At 40.3% G+C, this 17925-nt stretch overlaps 1 protein-coding gene across 1 annotated transcript; it reads right to left on the bottom strand.

Annotated features, from left to right (window-relative positions):
- Nucleotides 1–1643: 1643 nt before the first annotated feature.
- On the bottom strand, nt 1644–13099 carry LOC139914443 (cytokine receptor common subunit gamma-like). The gene is made up of 6 exons (XM_078286712.1): nt 13010–13099; nt 12623–12713; nt 11869–12035; nt 10416–10552; nt 3645–3816; nt 1644–1684 (listed from the first exon to the last, which is right to left on the bottom strand). The coding sequence occupies exons 1-6, from the start codon at nt 13071–13073 to the stop codon at nt 1644–1646; spliced, it is 672 nt and encodes a 223-aa protein (XP_078142838.1). The 5' UTR covers nt 13074–13099.
- Between the last annotated feature and the right edge of the window lie 4826 nt (nt 13100–17925).

The raw sequence follows: 17925 nt of genomic DNA, 5'->3' as shown, positions 1-17925 counted from the left end.
CACCCCAAATGCCCGTATAATATTTTAGCTCCACCTACCACAACTTGTGATTCTTTGTGGATGCTGAGTGTCTGTAGCCTAAGCTGGGCACGTACTGATATTTACCCTGTCATACCCTCCACCTGCTTGTGGGAATACTAATTTATTCAATTTGACTGTAGTTATTGTACGACACACTCAATAAAGGAATGAATCGGTCTCTGGTGCTATATAAACTGTGGTGAGCCTGACTTGGGATGTTAGATGAAACAGGATTGAGATTGGAAGAATTCAAAATAATCAGAATGCAGCCTTGTCTTTAATTCATAATAGACTCTAGTTATTTTTATGCATGCAAGGAGAAAGAGTCTATTGTTGCTAAATGGACCAAGTGGAGGTGGAGCAAGAGAAGCAGGAAGTAGACAGGCCCTCTGATTGGTTTGCTGGCATGGAGCTGGAGAAGTCAGTTTGGTCAGTGGTGGTGGTGGAGAAGCTGGAGCTGTCAGAGCTCTCGCTATCAGACGGAGGAACACAGCTGTACTCACGGACGGGGCAGGCTCTCTTCATCCTCTTTCAGACCTTAGGATTTGTGAAGCCACGGTTTAAAAGCAAAACAAAAGAATGTTACATGACTTGTCTTGTAGTAACCTCACAGAACAGTGCATTGCTGTCACTCACCCTTCCACCAAATGGGAATTTCTTCAGCTGAGTATGAACATCAGATATTACTATATGAAAATGACTGTTCCAGAGCTCTATATCTCAAATAAATTTTTTTTTGCATGATGCTAACAATGTTGACGACAAAATGATGATTTAAGTATACTTCGTTGATGCTCTGTGACCATCCATCCCAGTATAACTACCACCAATCAATTTCCAGCCCCCAAAATATAACTGTCAAGCATAACCAAACATTTAATATGCGCCAACCACCTTTTACGGTGCACCAACATCATGACCAGTAGGATTAGGGTGCAGGCACCCACCACACACAGCACTAGAGTCCACACAGGCATAGCATTTGGTGGATTGTCTGAGAAAGAGAGAGAGAGATGTGGATTGACAGTTTTATAGGCCTGCATATTATAATCGGTGTACCTTCACTGTATTGTGCACAAGCCCAATGCCAATAGAAAGTGACAAACTGTCCAGCAATATCAAAAGTGAGCGAATCTCTAAGCAGATGGACTTCTCTACCCCTATCCTTGATTGGCTGCATAAATGTCATTAAGATGAACGTCCTTCCCAAATTTCTATACTTATTTCAATCTATCCCACTCGCACCCCCTCCGAAGTTTTTCCCAAATATGAAGAAACTTTTCGCCAATTTCATCTGGAACAATAGACGCCCAAGGCTTCGCCTCACTCTATTATATCTCCCATATGACAGAGGGGGCCTAAAAGTGCCGAACCTATTATGGTACTATTGGTCAGCCCAATTAAGAGCTGCCCCCTTGTGGTTATCTTCGCAACACATTTACCCTGGGTAAAAATCGAAGCACTGGCCACAAAAGGGCTCGGTTTAGATGCATACTTGTATTCCGATTCTTGTAAGAACTTGAAGAAAATCACTCTCAACCCTTTTGTTAGAAATACTCTGTTGGTATGGCATGAGGCGCAGAATGCTCTAGGCGAAATCCCACCTCTATCCCGCTTCTCCCCTATTTGGGGTAACACAGACTTCGGACCTGGGAAGAATGATCTAGGATTCAAGCAGTGGTCACAAAAAGGCATTAGTAGGATCGTGGATCTTTATGATGGGGTTACTTTGATGTCATTTAACGACCTCAAAGATAAACACAATGTTCCGCAGTCCCACTTCTTTAAATACTTACAGTTGCGCAGCTTTATTAGTTCAAAGCAAAACCATTCATTAAACTGTCCCCCTTTAACAGTACTAGAACAGTTCGCGACCCAGCACCAACATAGTAGAGGCCAGATCGCTCTACTCTACGATACATTCTCATCTTACTCTAAAGAATCATCTGACTCTAAAAGAGCATCATGGAGTGAAGATTTGCATGAGGATGTTCTGGATTGTGAATGGAGTCAGATATGCACTAAGGCCCAAAGCCTTTCAATAAATTCTAGACTTAAACTGATTCAATACAACTGGATAATGAGAACGTACATTACCCCTGTAAAGATAAATACATTTAATCCAGACATCCCAGACACCTGTGTTAAATGCCAAACTCATAAAGGAAGAAGAAGTAATAAGTTTAATTTCCCAAATAACCTCTAAGCCCATCCCTCTTAGTCCCAAACTCTGCATCTTGGGCCTATACCCTGAAAATCTATCTTTGAGAAGGCATGAAATTAAAATGATTGATCTCTGCTTAATTCACACAAAACGTCTGATCGCGATCTCCTGGAAAAATGTGTCATGCCCTCACATCAGCCACTGGCTTAAAGAACTATCATCCTGTCTTGCACTGGAAAAACTAACATATAGTCTCAAATGTAAGCTCTGTGACTTCTACAAAATTTGGGGCCTTTTTCTACGTCTTCTTGAAAGCGAAGATCTGCAACACCTTCTGGATTCATGAATCCTCTCCTGGCTAGTCCTATATAGGCGTTTGATACTACAGTATGTACATTTGTATTGAAAATATCTACTATTCTTATGCTATGCTCTACATTTGTATGACACTCCTCTGGTTGTTACTGCTCTATTGTCTGCACATTCGCTGTACTTTATATGTCTAAATGGAAATGCACTGTATCTTTTATCTCATTACCGTAGCTGTCACTCCTGTTGTTCTTTTGTGTGTTTGTTTTTCTTTCCTGGATGAGATGTTTGGGGGGGAGGGAAGGGGCAATTGTCTACATTGTATGTTAACTTTTACATTGTATCCTTGATTTAATTTTCATCAAAAATCCCAATAAACAAATGCTTTAATAATAAAAAAAAAAAAAAAAAAAAGAAAGTGACAAACTGATTATATTAAGCCTTGAGGGTCCTGCAATTGGAAAAAGTTCTTTGAAAAGTTTTGCAGGGAGTCAAGCATGCAGGCCGTAGGTTTAGAAGCCAGTACTAACTTTGGAAAGAGTGTCTAGGGAAACTAATTGTAACCGTGAAAGTACACAAACAGCATGAGAAACACCAAGTGTGCTATCCAACACCATTATTTAGCTGAAATCGCCACTCTAGCTGTTGTTTTCAAAATATGTCACATTTGCGTGCACCCCGGCCTCGATAGGTAAGACTAGCTCCAATTACCAGAAACAAGACTTCCCGTTTGGCCGTTTCGACTTCAGTTTAATACACGCAGTGTGTAGTTAAAATGGCACACATTATGGCATTTTTCTCCTATCGTGGCCGGGGTGTGCACAAACGTGACTTATTTTGAAAAAAGAAAGATTTCAGCTAAATAGTCGTGTAAATGTCGGTCTTTTCAAGTCACTTTGGGATCGGTTGGCTTCAAGAGACTTGGATTATGCTGGACGAGTTGCATGGAGCCATTTTATGGTTATTTTCCGTTATTTTTTGAAGACTGTACACAGGTCCCCAGCAACTTCAGTTGTTTTGGAGAATGCTGCAATGTACTTCAGCTGGCAAGCTCTCTGGACTAACAAACTTTACCTGATTTTCTACTGGCATGGGGGTGGCATGGTAAAAAACGAAATTGTATTGTGGCCATTTCTTTCTCTCTTTTTACCCGTGCTGTTGTTCTGCCTCATGGAGCCCCAGAACACAGGCTGACTCCAGTCACTCCATCCAGACTGACCACAGGAATCCGCTATACTGTTCCTCACCTGCAGCTCATACAGGGAGCTGCTGGAGGGCAAGTTGATACAGTAGTTCTGCTTCCCACTACCGAGTTGAGAGGTCTGTGGAAAAGATAAACATGAGAAGATGGAGTAGAGAGAGGAGAGGGATGTGAAATGGGAAGCCCAAAGAAAAAAAAGATAAGGAAAGAAGAAAAAGATGAGGGGTGAGAGGAAGAGCTGGATTACTTCAAATAAATCTCATTATGTAATCATTAATGAAAATTCCTTTCTGTGACTATTTGCCCACCGCCCACTTGTTGTTGTTGGTCCTGTAGCGAACCTCACTGTCCACACAGTTTATAGGAGCGGCGTGGTTCCAGTAGACGCACAGGTTAGAGTCAGGTCCATTCTTGACAGTCAGGTTGGTTGGCGGATTTAGCTTGACTGGAGATGATGCAGAACATTAAATGACAATGAATAGAATGTGATGATAGTGATGGGGCAGAATTACTGGGACAATACCAACTCACTCACAACTAACAAGGAAGGTTATGATAATAAAGCCTTACGAGCCCCAGGGAAAATTACAACAATTTAAGATTTGTGATCATAATTGACCCATTCACGTGCTGTCAGATATATTGGAAAAACAAATCTTCTTGGAAATTTCACTTGAATGCCATTCAAAGTCAGATAATGAAGTCAGGATGTCAGGGGAAATTTTGCTACCCGAGTTTCCGAGTTCTGATGCAATGATGACCTTTAACCTTCTCAACATGGTGTGGAAATCAAGTTTTGTGTCACAATCCAAAATGGCAGCCAAAAATTGATTGTGGACATTATGGTTCCTACAGGCAAAAATGTTTGGCATGTTCAAATACATATATTTGCCAGATTTCACATTTCTATGACTAACAGCACTGTGGGGCTGAGCCTTAGACTTTGAGGCAAGGGCGTAGAATTGGGTAGGGACGGTAGGGACGTGTCCCTACCAATATCAAGCGACTCTGAAATGTCCCTAGCAATTATTTTGATTGACAATAAACGTTGTTTTGTCCATCAGTGTCTAGTCAATGTTAACAGATCGCGTTCTCTACTACGAGTCCCGCTGCATTGGTGTAGTGCATTGGTGTCCCGCGTCGGCATAGCAACGGACGCTGTAACGAAACGCAAGAAGAGCCAAAGCTCCGCCTACCGGCGAGCATGCGAGTGAAGACTCCATGCTATTTTATATTAGTAACAGTTGTGTTTAGCCATTAAAGTTAGTTTATTTAAGTACCGTGTCGCGTGCGTCTGTGACGAGTGACGACCGTAAGTAGCCTACATTTCACAAGTGAGATTGAACAGTGCTGATGTTGCCACACTGGACAACACTGATGTAAAACAAATATGCCAACAGTTCATCTCTGTTAATGACAGGCGTAGGCATGTGTTTGGCTCCTTCAAATAGGAGCAAGGCAGTGGACACTCAGCTGTTTGTATGTAGGGTTTGGATATAGTTTACAATATCTTATCATTATTATTATTATTTTAAATGTAAATACAGATCGTTGGTTTGAATAGGCAACAGTACTACAGTACCTGCCTTAAAACAAAATGTGCTCTTCAAAGTCCCATTCAGCTGGCAAATTTGAGTAAAGGATTCATTAATGTGCTACTCCCTGTGTCTGTGTGTCTGTTAATGAGTGTATTGGCTACCATAACTATCTAGATCAGTGGTTCTCGACGTGGGGTCCGGGGACCACCAGCGGTCCTTGAGGAGGTTCCAGGGGGTCCCCAGCAAATTGATGAATTGTTAAACTTCAGCATTATTTAATTTACAAATAGTTAACACAATTACAGAATGTAGAAGAATTACTGTTTTGATCTTAGTTTCACTGTTATCTCTCTACCTACAATACAGACAGTCATGGGATTCTGGATCAAAATCAAATCTAACAATAAAAGTATTCTCAGATTTGGGTCCGAGAGACAAAATCTCATCAAATGGGGGTCCATGGCTCTAATGTGGACTAAACTAGGGGTCCTCGATATGAAAAAGGTTGAGAATCACTGATCTAGATGACATGAAATGGCGGTCAGAAGTCTATCATAAATGTAAAATGCCTCAGCTTCCAGTGGGGGTTACATCCCCTCCGGACCTCCCCCATTTGTGTCCCTACCAATGTCAAAATCAAACCTACGCCCTTGCTTTGAGGGCTTATTATAGCGCCCCCTATGACACTGTGGTAACATAATGAGACCCAGAAAATCTATCTTCATGTTTTCTGTAAACAAGAAAGTCCAATTTAATCTTTATAACATTGCTGAGGCAATTACTTGGGTACGCTTGTCTATGATTGTTGCCCAAAAAGCTGCCTCATGTTCAAATGGGATTAGCAATACTTTGAGGTTGTCATCATTGTCACCATATCATGATGCAAATAATGATGTAATGCCCTAATGCCCTAATGCCCTTAGCACTGTGCACATAATGATGCTCTATCAATATTATGGCACTCTTGAACTTATAAGCAGTGTTGGGGGTAACAAGTTACGTAATATAACGCGTTACGTAATATTATTACTTATCTGAGTAACGAAGTAGTGTAATGAGTTACTGTTTTAAATCAAGTAATAATATTACAGTTACTTTTGTAAGTACTGTAATAATATTACTGGTCGCGATGATTCAAAGAGCAACTGAAACATATCCTCGTCTTTTTTTCTCAGCTACTGTAGGTCTGATGTAACCTCCCCGCGCACGCTCCATCGCCCGTTCTATAGTTCACTATAGCGCCCAAGAGCGCCCGTCATTTTTAAATGGTTTAAAATGTACCAAAAACAAAAAATCAAGTAATGAGCTTTGTTTTATATATACTTCAAGTTGTCATTGATGAACCGGAACCGGAATATATATATGGTGACACTGTTTAATTTACCCTGGGTTTAGTTGTCCTCCAGCGGTAAAAATGGCTTCGCCGGCTAAGCGTCACGCTTTTAAAACCTTCTGGAAGCTGTCAGATTGTGCTGTGAGACAGAACCTGACCCGCCGTGTACAGTGGAAAGTTACGAAGACATTGTGAGTTGAAGTCTTTTGATCGAAATCGCTTGTTATTGCTCGATAAAACAAGACACAAGATCACCTTCACTAAACAGCGGGACGTACCTGCTCTCACCGCCGCAGACGGACGCTGTTTTCCGGGAGGCAGTGCGCCGAAGAGTCGGTAGGAGGACTGGCCGGGTTGCTGCGACTTTTATCCATATAATTTTGGCGACTTTTTCCATATTTGTTTGGCGACTATTACTGTCTGATCTTATTACTGTGTGGGTTGAAGCGCTGGAGGTTTTGTATGTATTTTGAAAGCTTATCGTTAGCCAAGATAGGAAGGATCTGTTTTGTTGTCATACTGTAAAATGACACTTCAGTAAGGAGACGCCCTGAATCACCTTGCCATGTATTTGGTACCAAATTAAAGGGGAAGTTGTGTTTTTTTTTACATGGAAAAACTTGTGATTGTCAGTTTCTCTTTATTTTTGAGATATTGCTGTTTGTTTGGAGTGAGCAAGAAAATGCAGCAACATTCTAGAATTCTACTGGGGTGTAGAGGGTTAAAAAAGCAGCTTTGAAAATTATTTTGCCTACACACAATGTTTTATTTTTCAAGAGCTCACTGTGAGCTTGTAGACATTATGCTACTTAATCCTCATTTAGGCACTTTATTTTATTTACTCATTTATTGTTTGTTTACATTTGCTGCCAATCATAAGTTCTTAATTAGGAGTGAAGAGGTTGTTTTATCTCTTTAAATAAAGTGTTAAAAGACATTATTTTGTGTCTGTCTCCGATTTTCAGTACCCTACCACCGGTTGGACTTATCAGCATAATTGCCTTGAGTGAATGTACAAAAGTAATATAACTAGTAATATAACTAGTTACCATATACAGAAAGTAATAAAGTAACTTAATCACACTACTTTTAATAAGGAGTAATAAGTAATAAATAATATATTACATTTTGAAAGTAACTTCCCCAACACTGCTTATAAGGTAGTAAACAAATAAGCATACCTTTCGATTTGAGATCATGCGGATGCTGAAAACTGTCGTTGCCGTGCTGCAGCTTTGTGTAAAAGGTGTGGAATCTAGATAGTCTCTTATAGGGCCGGTTACATCCAATGACAGTGCTGTTCTCTGAGATGTAGGTGGCGCACTCACTGAACTCTTCGTGATTGAACCTGAATAGACAATATATCACAGATCAGTCATTCACACACAAAACAATGAATACCCAGTTTCAACAGTACAATACCCAGTTTCAACAGCACCCAACAGTACGATACCCAGTTTCAACAGTACCCAACATAACCTACCAGCCTGCTCCAAGGACACATAGCCTACTGGAAAAAACATTAGTATTAGCTGAAAGTAAGGGCCTGTGGTTGTATTCAGTTTTTGGAATAAATAATTCTTGCAAGTTAAGGCAGTGTGCAGGACTAGTTTTCCTACTTGTATTTGTTCTTGAAAAAGGAAAATCTGGGGCGCCCTGGTGGCTCACCTGGTAGAGCGCGTACCACAAAGGCTTAGTCCCTCCTGCGGCCGGCTCGGGTTCGAGGCCGACCCGCGGCCCTTTGTCGCATGTCATCCCCTACCTCTACTGTCCTGTCTAATAAAGGTGAAAATGCCAAAAAAATAATCTTAAAAAAAAAGGAAAATCTTACCTATAATGTCTTTCACTGTAACATGCTACATATCTTTTTTCAGGAAAAACGTTTCTTGGAACTTATCACTCAGTTGTTCAAAAATAGGCATACATGATTATATCCTCAACAATGTTTGATAGTCAAAGGTCTAAAAATGGCTAAGAAATTAAATGTGTTTCCAAAATTAGGTTTATTTCGGGTTTTTTTCATGTCAGCCATAATTGTGTCACTTTTTTCAAATGGTGGATATCTTGAGATCTAAACTCTTCATATACTTTCACATAGTGCCTATAACACCCAGCTGGCACTGACCTGCTGTGGAAGGTATAATTGACGTCTGGAGTCCCGTGCCCGTTCCACATGCAGTGCACATACTCCAGATTCATCACCATACACTCCACATCTGTCAGACATAGGAGAGTTGAGACCAACAGAATGGCTTTATAATGAAAATAAACCAAAAATCTGCTCTTTCAAAAGTTTACTGTGAGTGTTTCAGAGGGGTTCTACATGTAAATTTACCTGTAAGACTTGGTTACACACTGTTTCATGCATGGACGCACCAATGCCAATACTGATACACATAACTACAAAGCACTCACACACACAATGAGGAAATGGCACCTCATGCTGATGTCAAAGGGAATTTACAAACGGTGAAAACTCATAATGGAGATTGTCAAGGAAGTAATGCGTACTAACTTCATCTGATAATTTAATTCAATATGGCACCACAAGTGATTGATTATTGATAGCATTGCTAACATTTGATCAAATTTCAATACAGTTGTACTGTTTGTTTCCTCATATTTCCAATCCTTTTCAAGAAAGAACTTTAAAAACATTGGGAAAATCCCCCAAATAAACTGTAAGAGGATTTAGAAAAGCTTAGATTGTTTCCTACATATATTTCACAGTGGAACATTATAATGAGTCTACAAATACAAAACATCTGTAAATAGAAATACAAATTAGTGTAAAACAATTGCCAAGTATCAGAATTAGAAATTGGATGCACACTGAGAGCTGGAAAAGCACTTGAACAAGTTGAATAGCTTTGATCATCCCACAAATATGTTTAAATGTCATAATAATAACAACTATGAATTAAAAGAAGCGCAGCCATGAGGTTTCAAAATTTTCTTACCAAGAGTTTTTCCGGCAAAAACATGTTCAATAAAATAAAGAAGGAGAAACAATCCAAGCAGCATCGTGGCACAGCACACCTGGTTGTGTGCCTAATGAAACTTCGGACGCCATTGAGCGCGTGTTTATGGCAAAACTAATCAAGCCTCGATACACTGCTTCTAAGTACACTGCATTGTTATTTTTGACACATGCTTCGGAGCTTCGATATTAAGGGTAACATCACTATGTCATACCTCTTTAAAGTCACAGATAGCATCTTGCTTCCTTAATGTGATATATTTCCTGTTGAAACAGGATATTGGGGCAGGACATATTCAAAAGTGTAAACCAATGGGATATCAGTTAGGGAGAGAAAATTGATGGGTTGGTTGTAATTTTACTGGTTGCAATTTTGGCCTCCTGGTACACGATGAAGTCCAGGAAGTTCCAGGAAGTAAAAGTAATGAGATTGTGATAAAATTATGAGTATTTTTTTCATTTCAGTGTGACTTTACGGTAAAAAAAAACGTAGTATTGTGGCCATTTCTTTCTCTCTTTTTACCCGTGCTGTTGTTCTGCCTCATGGAGCCCCAGAACACAGGCTGACTCCAGTCACTCCATCCAGACCGACCACAGGAATCTGCTATACTGTTCCTCACCTGCAGCTCATACAGGGAGCTGCTGGAGGGCAAGTTGATACAGTAGTTCTGCTTCCCACTACCAAGTTGAGAGGTCTGTGGAAAAGATAAATATGAGAAGATGGAGTAGAGAGAGGAGAGGGATAACGGGAAGCCCAAGAAAAAAAGAAAAGATAAGAAAAGAAGAAAAAGAGGAAGGGTGAGAGGGAAGAGTCAAATAAATCTAATTATGTAATCATGAAAATTCCTTTCTTGTGACTATTTACCCACCTCCCACTTGTTGTTGTTGGTCCTGTAGCGAACCTCACTGTCCACACAGTCTATAGGAGCGGCGTGGTTCCAGTAGAACCACAGGTTAGAGTCAGGTCCATCCTTGACAGTCAGGTTGGTTGGCGGATTTAGCTTAACTGGAGATGATGCAAAATATTAAATGACAATGAATACAATGTGATGATAGTGATGGGGCAGAATTACTGGGACAATACCAGCTCATTCACTACTAACATGTACTTGAAGGAAGGTTATGATAATAAAGCCTTACGAGCCCCAGGGAAAATCATAATAATTTAAAGCCACTATGTGTAAGATTTGAAAATTGTTGATTTTGGCAACTCCTAGTGGTAGTGCCAAAAAAATACACGGTCGCAAATGTCTTTGCGACGTCTTAGCGGCGTTTGCGACACCCCCCTCCATACAGCTGGGATATGTAAACAAAGTAGGGGAGAGCAGGGCATGTTGTCACACTTTTTAGTCATTGGTGTATTTCTCAGTGGTGCCTTACTACTCGTCGGTTTTCTCCGAGTTCCAAGTACAATGGAATGCACCATAAGATTTGTGATCATGTTCTGTTTCTCAGTGCTTCTGCATTGAGAAACCGGTGCATTACAACTTCCTGTTGCCAGCTATGGCCTTCACTAAATCGCTCCACAACCCACCCAAAATTTTTAATTTGTTACATTATGTAACTAGTGCTAGTAACCATTACAGTTTTGTAGTTTTTGTTGGATTGGTTTGTCAATGAGTCGCAAAAAGAAACTTGCCACAGGAAGTTGTATGCACCGGTTTAGCTGTTACCGTGACGACGTGAAAAGGGCCTATTGACCCATTCTCGTGCTGTCAGATACAATGAAAAAAAAAATCTTCTTGGAAATTTCACTTGAACGCCATTCAAAGTCAGATAAAGAAGTCGGGATGTCAAGGGAAATTTTGCTACCCGAGTTTCCGAGATGTAATGCAACGATGACCTTTAACCTTCCAAAATGGCAGCCAAAAATTGATCGCCGTCATTATGGTTCCTACAAGCAAAAATGTTTGGCATGTTCAAATACATATATTTGCCAAATTTCACATTTCTATGACTAACGGCACTGTGGGGCTGAGCCTTAGACTTTTAGGGCTTATTATAGCGCCCCTATGACACTGTGGTAACGTAATGAGACCCAGAAAACCTATTTTCATGTTTTCTGGAAACAAGAAAGTTCAATTTAATCTTTACAACATTGCTGAGGCAATTCCTTGGGCACGCTTCTCTATGATTGTTGCCCAAAAAGCTGCCTCATGTTCAAATGAGATTAGCAATATTTTGAGGTTGTCATCATTGTCACCATATCATGATGAAAATAATGATGTAATACCCTAATGCCCTTAGCACTGTGCACATAATGATGCTCTATCAATATTATGGCACTCATGAACTTATAAAGTAGTAAACAAATAAGCATACCTTTCGATTTGAGATCATGCTGATGCTGAAAACTGTCGTTGCCGTGCTGCAGCTTTGTGTAAAAGGTGTGGAATCTAGATAGTCTCTTATAGGGCCGGTTACATCCAATGACAGTGCTGTTCTCTGAGATGTAGGTGGCGCACTCACTGAACTCTTCGTGATTTAACCTGAATAGACAATATATCACAGATCAGTCATTCACACACAAAACAATGAATACCCAGTTTCAACAGTACAATACCCAGTTTCAACAGCACCCAACATAACCTACCAGCTTGCTCCAAGGACACATGCTGGAAAAACATTTGTATTAGCTAAAGTAAAGGGCGTGTGGTTGTATTCATTTTTTGGAATAAAGTAATTCTTGCAAGTTAAGGCAGTGTGCAGGACTAGTTTTCCTACTTGTATTTGTTCTTGAAAAAGGAAAATCTTACCTATGACGTCTTTCACTCTAATATGCTACGTATCTTTTTTCAGGAAAAATGTTTCTTGAAACTTATCACTCAGTTGTTCCAAAATAGGCATACATGATTATATCCTCAACGATGTTTGGTAGTCAAAGGTCTAAAAATGGCTAAGAAATTAAAGTAAAGTTAAATTAAATTAAAGTTTTTCCAAAATTAGCTTTATTTAGTTTTATTAATAATATTTTTTTATTAATTTATAATTTTGTGTAATTTGTTTGAAATGGTAAGTAGCTTTAAACTCTCCATATACTTTCACATAGTGTCTCTAACACCAAGTTGGTACTGACCTGCTGGAGAAGGTATAATTGACGTCTGGAGTCCCGTGCCCGTTCCACATGCAGTGCACATACTCCAGATTCATCACCATACACTCCACATCTGTCAGACATAGGAGAGTTGAGACCAGCAAAGTCTTTTATAATGAAAATAAACCAAAAATCTGCTCTTTCACAAGTTTACTATGAGTTTCAGAGGGCTTCTACATGTAAATGTTCTTAATTACAAATTAGTGTAAAACAATAGGCAAGTATCAGAATTAGAAATTGGATGCACACTGAGAGCTGGAAACAAGTTAAATAGCTTTGATCTGACACATGCCACAAATTAAATGTAGGCTAATAATAATAACTATAAATTTAAAGAAGCACAGCCAAGAGGTTTCAAACTTTTCTTACCAAGAGGTTTTCTGGCAAACACATGTTCAGTAAAACAGAGAAGGAGAAACAATCCAAGCGGCATCGTGGCGCACTAGAAACAGGATGCTTGTCACCATCTGATATGGGTTTTAATTGCTGTGTTTGCTTCTCCTAACTTGAGTTTTGTGAGGTTTTTTCCTGTCAGCGGAAACTGTTTGGGCCTTGCGAAATAACACACAGAAAAATTGTGAAATCATCTTACAGGTAGGGTGACCAAATCCAAATGACCAAATTGCAGGACAGGCATGTTGATGTTGCAGGACATTGCGGGACAGTTGAATAATACTCAATAAAAAGTAGGAAACATGTTCACGTGTAATATTCTTTATCATAGTCTGACAAGAATGGAAGAATTTTACAACTTCACTGAATTAGATTCAATAGCAGGCCTAAAAAAATCACAGTTTGAATGGCAAGAGAACAGGCAAATATAGGCTACAATCATAAATCAAATGTTGTGCTATATTGGCAATAAAACATTCACAATAACATTTATTAATCTTATACAATTTTTTCCCTCCTCATTTTCTTCCTACCTCCACCACATTCTCCTCTCTCTCTCTCAATCTCTCTCTCCACTGCAAAACTAAACCCCTTAATTTTAAGGGGCCTTAATTTTTCCATTACATAAACCATTAAATCATCCATTAATCATTAACTCATTAATTAAATCATTTACTTTTAACTATTAATCATTAATGAATTAACCTTTAATCATCCATTAAAAATAACATAGCTTTAAAAAAGTAAGGTTAGTATCATGGATTTATAAGGGATTTATTCATGGGTTGATTCACAGAGACACTAGAAATTAAGGGCTTTTTATGCATTTTGTGCAGGTTTACAAGTTATTAATGAGTTAGCCTATTAATGGAAAGTTCCTGTCTCCCTGAATTTTACATTAAATTAGAAAGTAAGCAGTCAAACATTAAGGGGTGTTTAAGGAGGTTTTGATAGGGTCTCCTCCATTAATAACTCCCTTATTTTTAAGGGGATTTTGCATGAATTAAGGGGTGAATTAATGTAAATGTAAGGTTATTTTAAGGGATTACTGGTTCGTAGAGCTCTCTGTCACACACACACACACACACACACACACACACACACACCAGCTAGCAAAAACCACCACGTCCTTATTGATGTGTGTGTAAACAGACTGCTACACACAACACTCAACCTGCCACCAACCTTGACCGCCGCTTTCTCTCATCCCCAAAACCTTCTCAGCGTCTGGCAACAAATTTTACCCATTTGAACGTGGACTCCCATACCTTGTTGCTTCATGTTTTTTTTTTGTTTTTTTTTTCTGCTTCTCTCTCTGTCTCTCTGTCTGTCTGTCTGTCTCTCTCTCTCTCTCTCTCTCTGTAGATTTAAATTTTCAAGCTTCAGTTTATCAAAATGCGGGACATTTCCATCTGGTTGTGGGACACGGGACAATAGGTCAAAATGCGGGACTGTCCCGCACAAATCGGGACGTTTGGTCACCCTACGTACAGAGCTGCAGACTGCAATCATTTTTCTTGCCAGTGCCACCAAAAAATATAACCGGTCGAACCAGTGTGAGTGGTAAAATGTGCCAGATAACTGGTAACCATTGTAAACTTCTTCCCTTTCTTTGGGAGAATCCTAAAGTGCGTTAAAATTCACTTTTGTTGATGAACGTATGCAAAATCGTTTCCATTTGGAATCTGCTCGCCATAAACACAAGCTACGGTAGTTACGATTTGACCCGTTACTATAGTAACCCAGACTGGTTCAGACCGAGTGACAAGGCGGGTCACGTACTTAGGCCTACTACTCATGTCAGTCAAAACACTTAACCTAAAGTTAAGTCCATAAAACACAGCAAGTTTGATAGCGCAGCTCCGTGGCAGCCTGTTGCTGGACACCGTGTCTTTAGAGTTCCAAAAACGGCAAATGAAAAGGCCGAGGTGTAAAGGGTGAATCGGAATGGTGACAGTATGGTTCGTTGGGGTGCGCCGGTGTTGCTGGAGAAGTCAAAGAACATGACTCTCACAGCGCCCCCTGGCCTCTCCGGGTGTGAGTAAGCCCTGTGGAGCAGGTAGATGATGGCATCCTCCACTCCGATGTGGGCCTGGTACGCGAACTGCAGGGGGCCCAGGAAGCCACGCACGAGGGGCCTGAGGTGCTGCAGAACCAGTCTCTCAAAGGTCTTCATGACATGTGAGGTCAGAGCGACTGGCCTATAGTCATTGAGAGCGCTGGGATGTCCTTTCTTGGGCACTGGAACAATGCAGGAGGTCTTCCACAGCTGGGGCACCTTCTTCAGCCTCAGAGAGACATTGAAGAGGTGCTAAAACACTCCTGCAAGCTGCCCAGTGCATGCCTTGAGCACCCTGGGGTTGATGCTGTCTGGACCCTTAGCTTTGTAATAAGCCCACTGCTCAACCTTATTAATTGCTTCCTGGATCCTCCCATTTATATGTAGAATATTCCTACCTCTTTTCCATAATGCCCCGTCATCTGCAAAGAGAGATCTTCCTATATCTGGTTTAACTTGAGAAAATACATCTTTAATCATTATGGAGAATATGAGAGGACCAATCACACTCCCTTGTGGAGTCGCATTTTCTACTACAAATTGATTTGAGAGTTCATTACCAATTTTCACTTACATTGTCCTCCCAAACATGAAATCCTTGATCCAATTAAATGCCCTTTCTCCAACACCCAGCATATTTAGCTTTATCAAAAGTCCACATCATGTCGTACGCCTTCTCAACATAAAAACATATTGTTATCACTGACTCTTTATCTGTGCTTTCCTGATCTCATCCTCTAAACATAGCACATAGTTCCTCTTCCTACTTCTCCTAGAGGAGTAGTTCTCCCAATATCACTACAAAAACTTTGCCAGCTTGCCCTCTTTGCTTGTCTTACTGTACGCCTCACTACTGTGTGAGCTTTCTTGTACTCCATTAAATGTTCATAGTTATGAGTTCTCTTTAAGAATCTAAAAGCCTTATTCCTATTTCTCACTGCCTCACTGCATGTGTCTGTCCACCACGGAACTGCTTTCCTTTCCATCCTCCCTCTACTCTTTGGAATTGACTCCAATGCTGCCTTAAGAATCCTTGCACATAGACTTGCATTCAAGTTTTCTATATCCTGATTTTCGTCAGTTTCTGTTCCTCTTTCTTCTCTGATTTCCTCAAATTTGTCCCAATCTGCCTTTTCAAAGACCCATTTCCCCACTCTTCTCCCTGAAACCTCTCCTACTTCAATACCCACAGTTGTTACAATTGGGTAATGATCACTCCCAATAGTTGACTCTACCCAAACTTCCCAGTGACACACTCTGGCTAATATAGTATTAGAAATAAACGTCCCTTCCTGCATGCACATCTATTCTGGTACCTCTCCCATCATTCAAACACACCAACTCTTTTTCCTCCAGCAAAGCCTTCACCACTTGACCATTAATACTGTATCTCTCTGTCCCCCTACCCAAAGAGAATTATGGGCATTAAAGGCCCCATATCGTGGAAAACAGGATTTCCCTTGCCTCTTTGATTATAAAGGAGTTGCATGTGTTATCTAAACATCATGAAAGTATCAAAACGCATGGTAGCGAACTAAATCCACACATTCCATATCAGAAAACCGAGCCTCTAAACGAGCCGTTTGGACTTCCGTAACTTTGTGGTGTCACAAAGGTTCGCTCATTACCATTTTTGTAAGAAATAATGAACTAACAAAGCCTTTTTTTCAAAGCAGTTTAGCGGTTGTCATTGTTTCTTACCGGAGAGTTTTCACTACCTGTCGCTGTCTGTAACTGCCGGGTCTGTGGTGTCTCATGCTTCACTCTTGAAACGGTTAGCCAATCAGAACAGAGGGGTCGTTAATATTAATAAGCCTTAAAGACACAGCAACAGAAACAGCCTGTTCTTGGCAACGCTCAGAGAGATGCTGGAAAATGAACGTGTAACAATGGATTGAGAGTGTTTTTGGTACATGACACCGCACAAACAGCTTTTAATGGACCTCAAGACAGAAAAAAAGAGAAAAAAAAAAATAGAATATATAGAATATGGGACCTTTAAAGTCTCCACACCATACTGCTCTGCGTCTATCCTGATCATGTTATTCCCATTAACTTGTCCAACTCTAACCCTCTGCATGGATTGTCGTAGTTAATTCCTGAACTCCACCTTTTTCAAGTACCCAATAAGATATACCTTGTTTGATAAGCAGCACACCCTCCACCATTCCCTTCTTTCCTGTCCTGCCGTATAACAACATACCCTTGTACTACAAAATCCAAGTGAGGTTTCGGCCAAGTTTCTTGCACAAATACCACATCAGGTTTTATTGCTAGACCATCAATGAAATGTTTGAACTCCTGTCCGTTTTGCAATAAGAGATCTTGCATTCCACTGAAGTAGGCTATTACTATCATAAAGAATATTAACCACATGAATCCTGACTAGACCTTGCCTGAAGATTATCTCTAACCTCCTCCCATGTCAGTCTGATCAATCCAAGATGATGCACTGCAGCTTTTACTATGAGCTGAATCTTTTGTGTCTTAGACTCCACCCCTGCTGTACTATTGATCACTCCTGCAATAAAAGTAACAAGCTTCTTCTTTTCTATTATTGAACTTTCATTTGAGACCTGGCGAAGGATTCCTGTTTGTGCCATTGTGCATGCTCTTTCACTAGTTACCTGTCCCTTAACCCGTTTAGCTGCCTCAGGTTGACTCAGCTCCGTACTGTGTGTGTGGGACACTCTTCACTCCCTCTAGTGGACTAGGAACTAACTGGACGGGGCAGGGCAGCCTGAACCAACACGTTTCTTCACTCAATCTTTGTAGCTGCATTGTACACCAAGAATGTTAGTTGTTAGTAGTGTAAAAATTATTTTGACGGAAA

This window comes from Centroberyx gerrardi, chromosome 11 (genome assembly GCF_048128805.1).
Source record: "Centroberyx gerrardi isolate f3 chromosome 11, fCenGer3.hap1.cur.20231027, whole genome shotgun sequence".
Lineage (NCBI taxonomy): Eukaryota > Metazoa > Chordata > Actinopteri > Beryciformes > Berycidae > Centroberyx > Centroberyx gerrardi.
The sequence above is the reverse complement of the archived record's forward strand: the minus strand, read 5'-3'. Positions and strand labels throughout refer to the sequence as shown.

Excerpts from the sequence above, each read along its gene's own strand:
- LOC139914443 (XM_078286712.1), bottom strand. The coding sequence starts at position 13,073 with ATGCCGCTTGGATTGTTTCTCCTTCTCTGTTTTACTGAACATGTGTTT. Across the intron at positions 12,714-13,009 it reads GTTTGCCAGAAAACCTCTTG|ATGTGGAGTGTATGGTGATG; the intron begins GTAAGAAAAGTT and ends TATGTCTGACAG. Across the intron at positions 1,685-3,644 it reads GAGGCAGAACAACAGCACGG|ATCATTCTTCCCAGGTCCGA; the intron begins GTAAAAAGAGAG and ends CTTGAATCCTAG.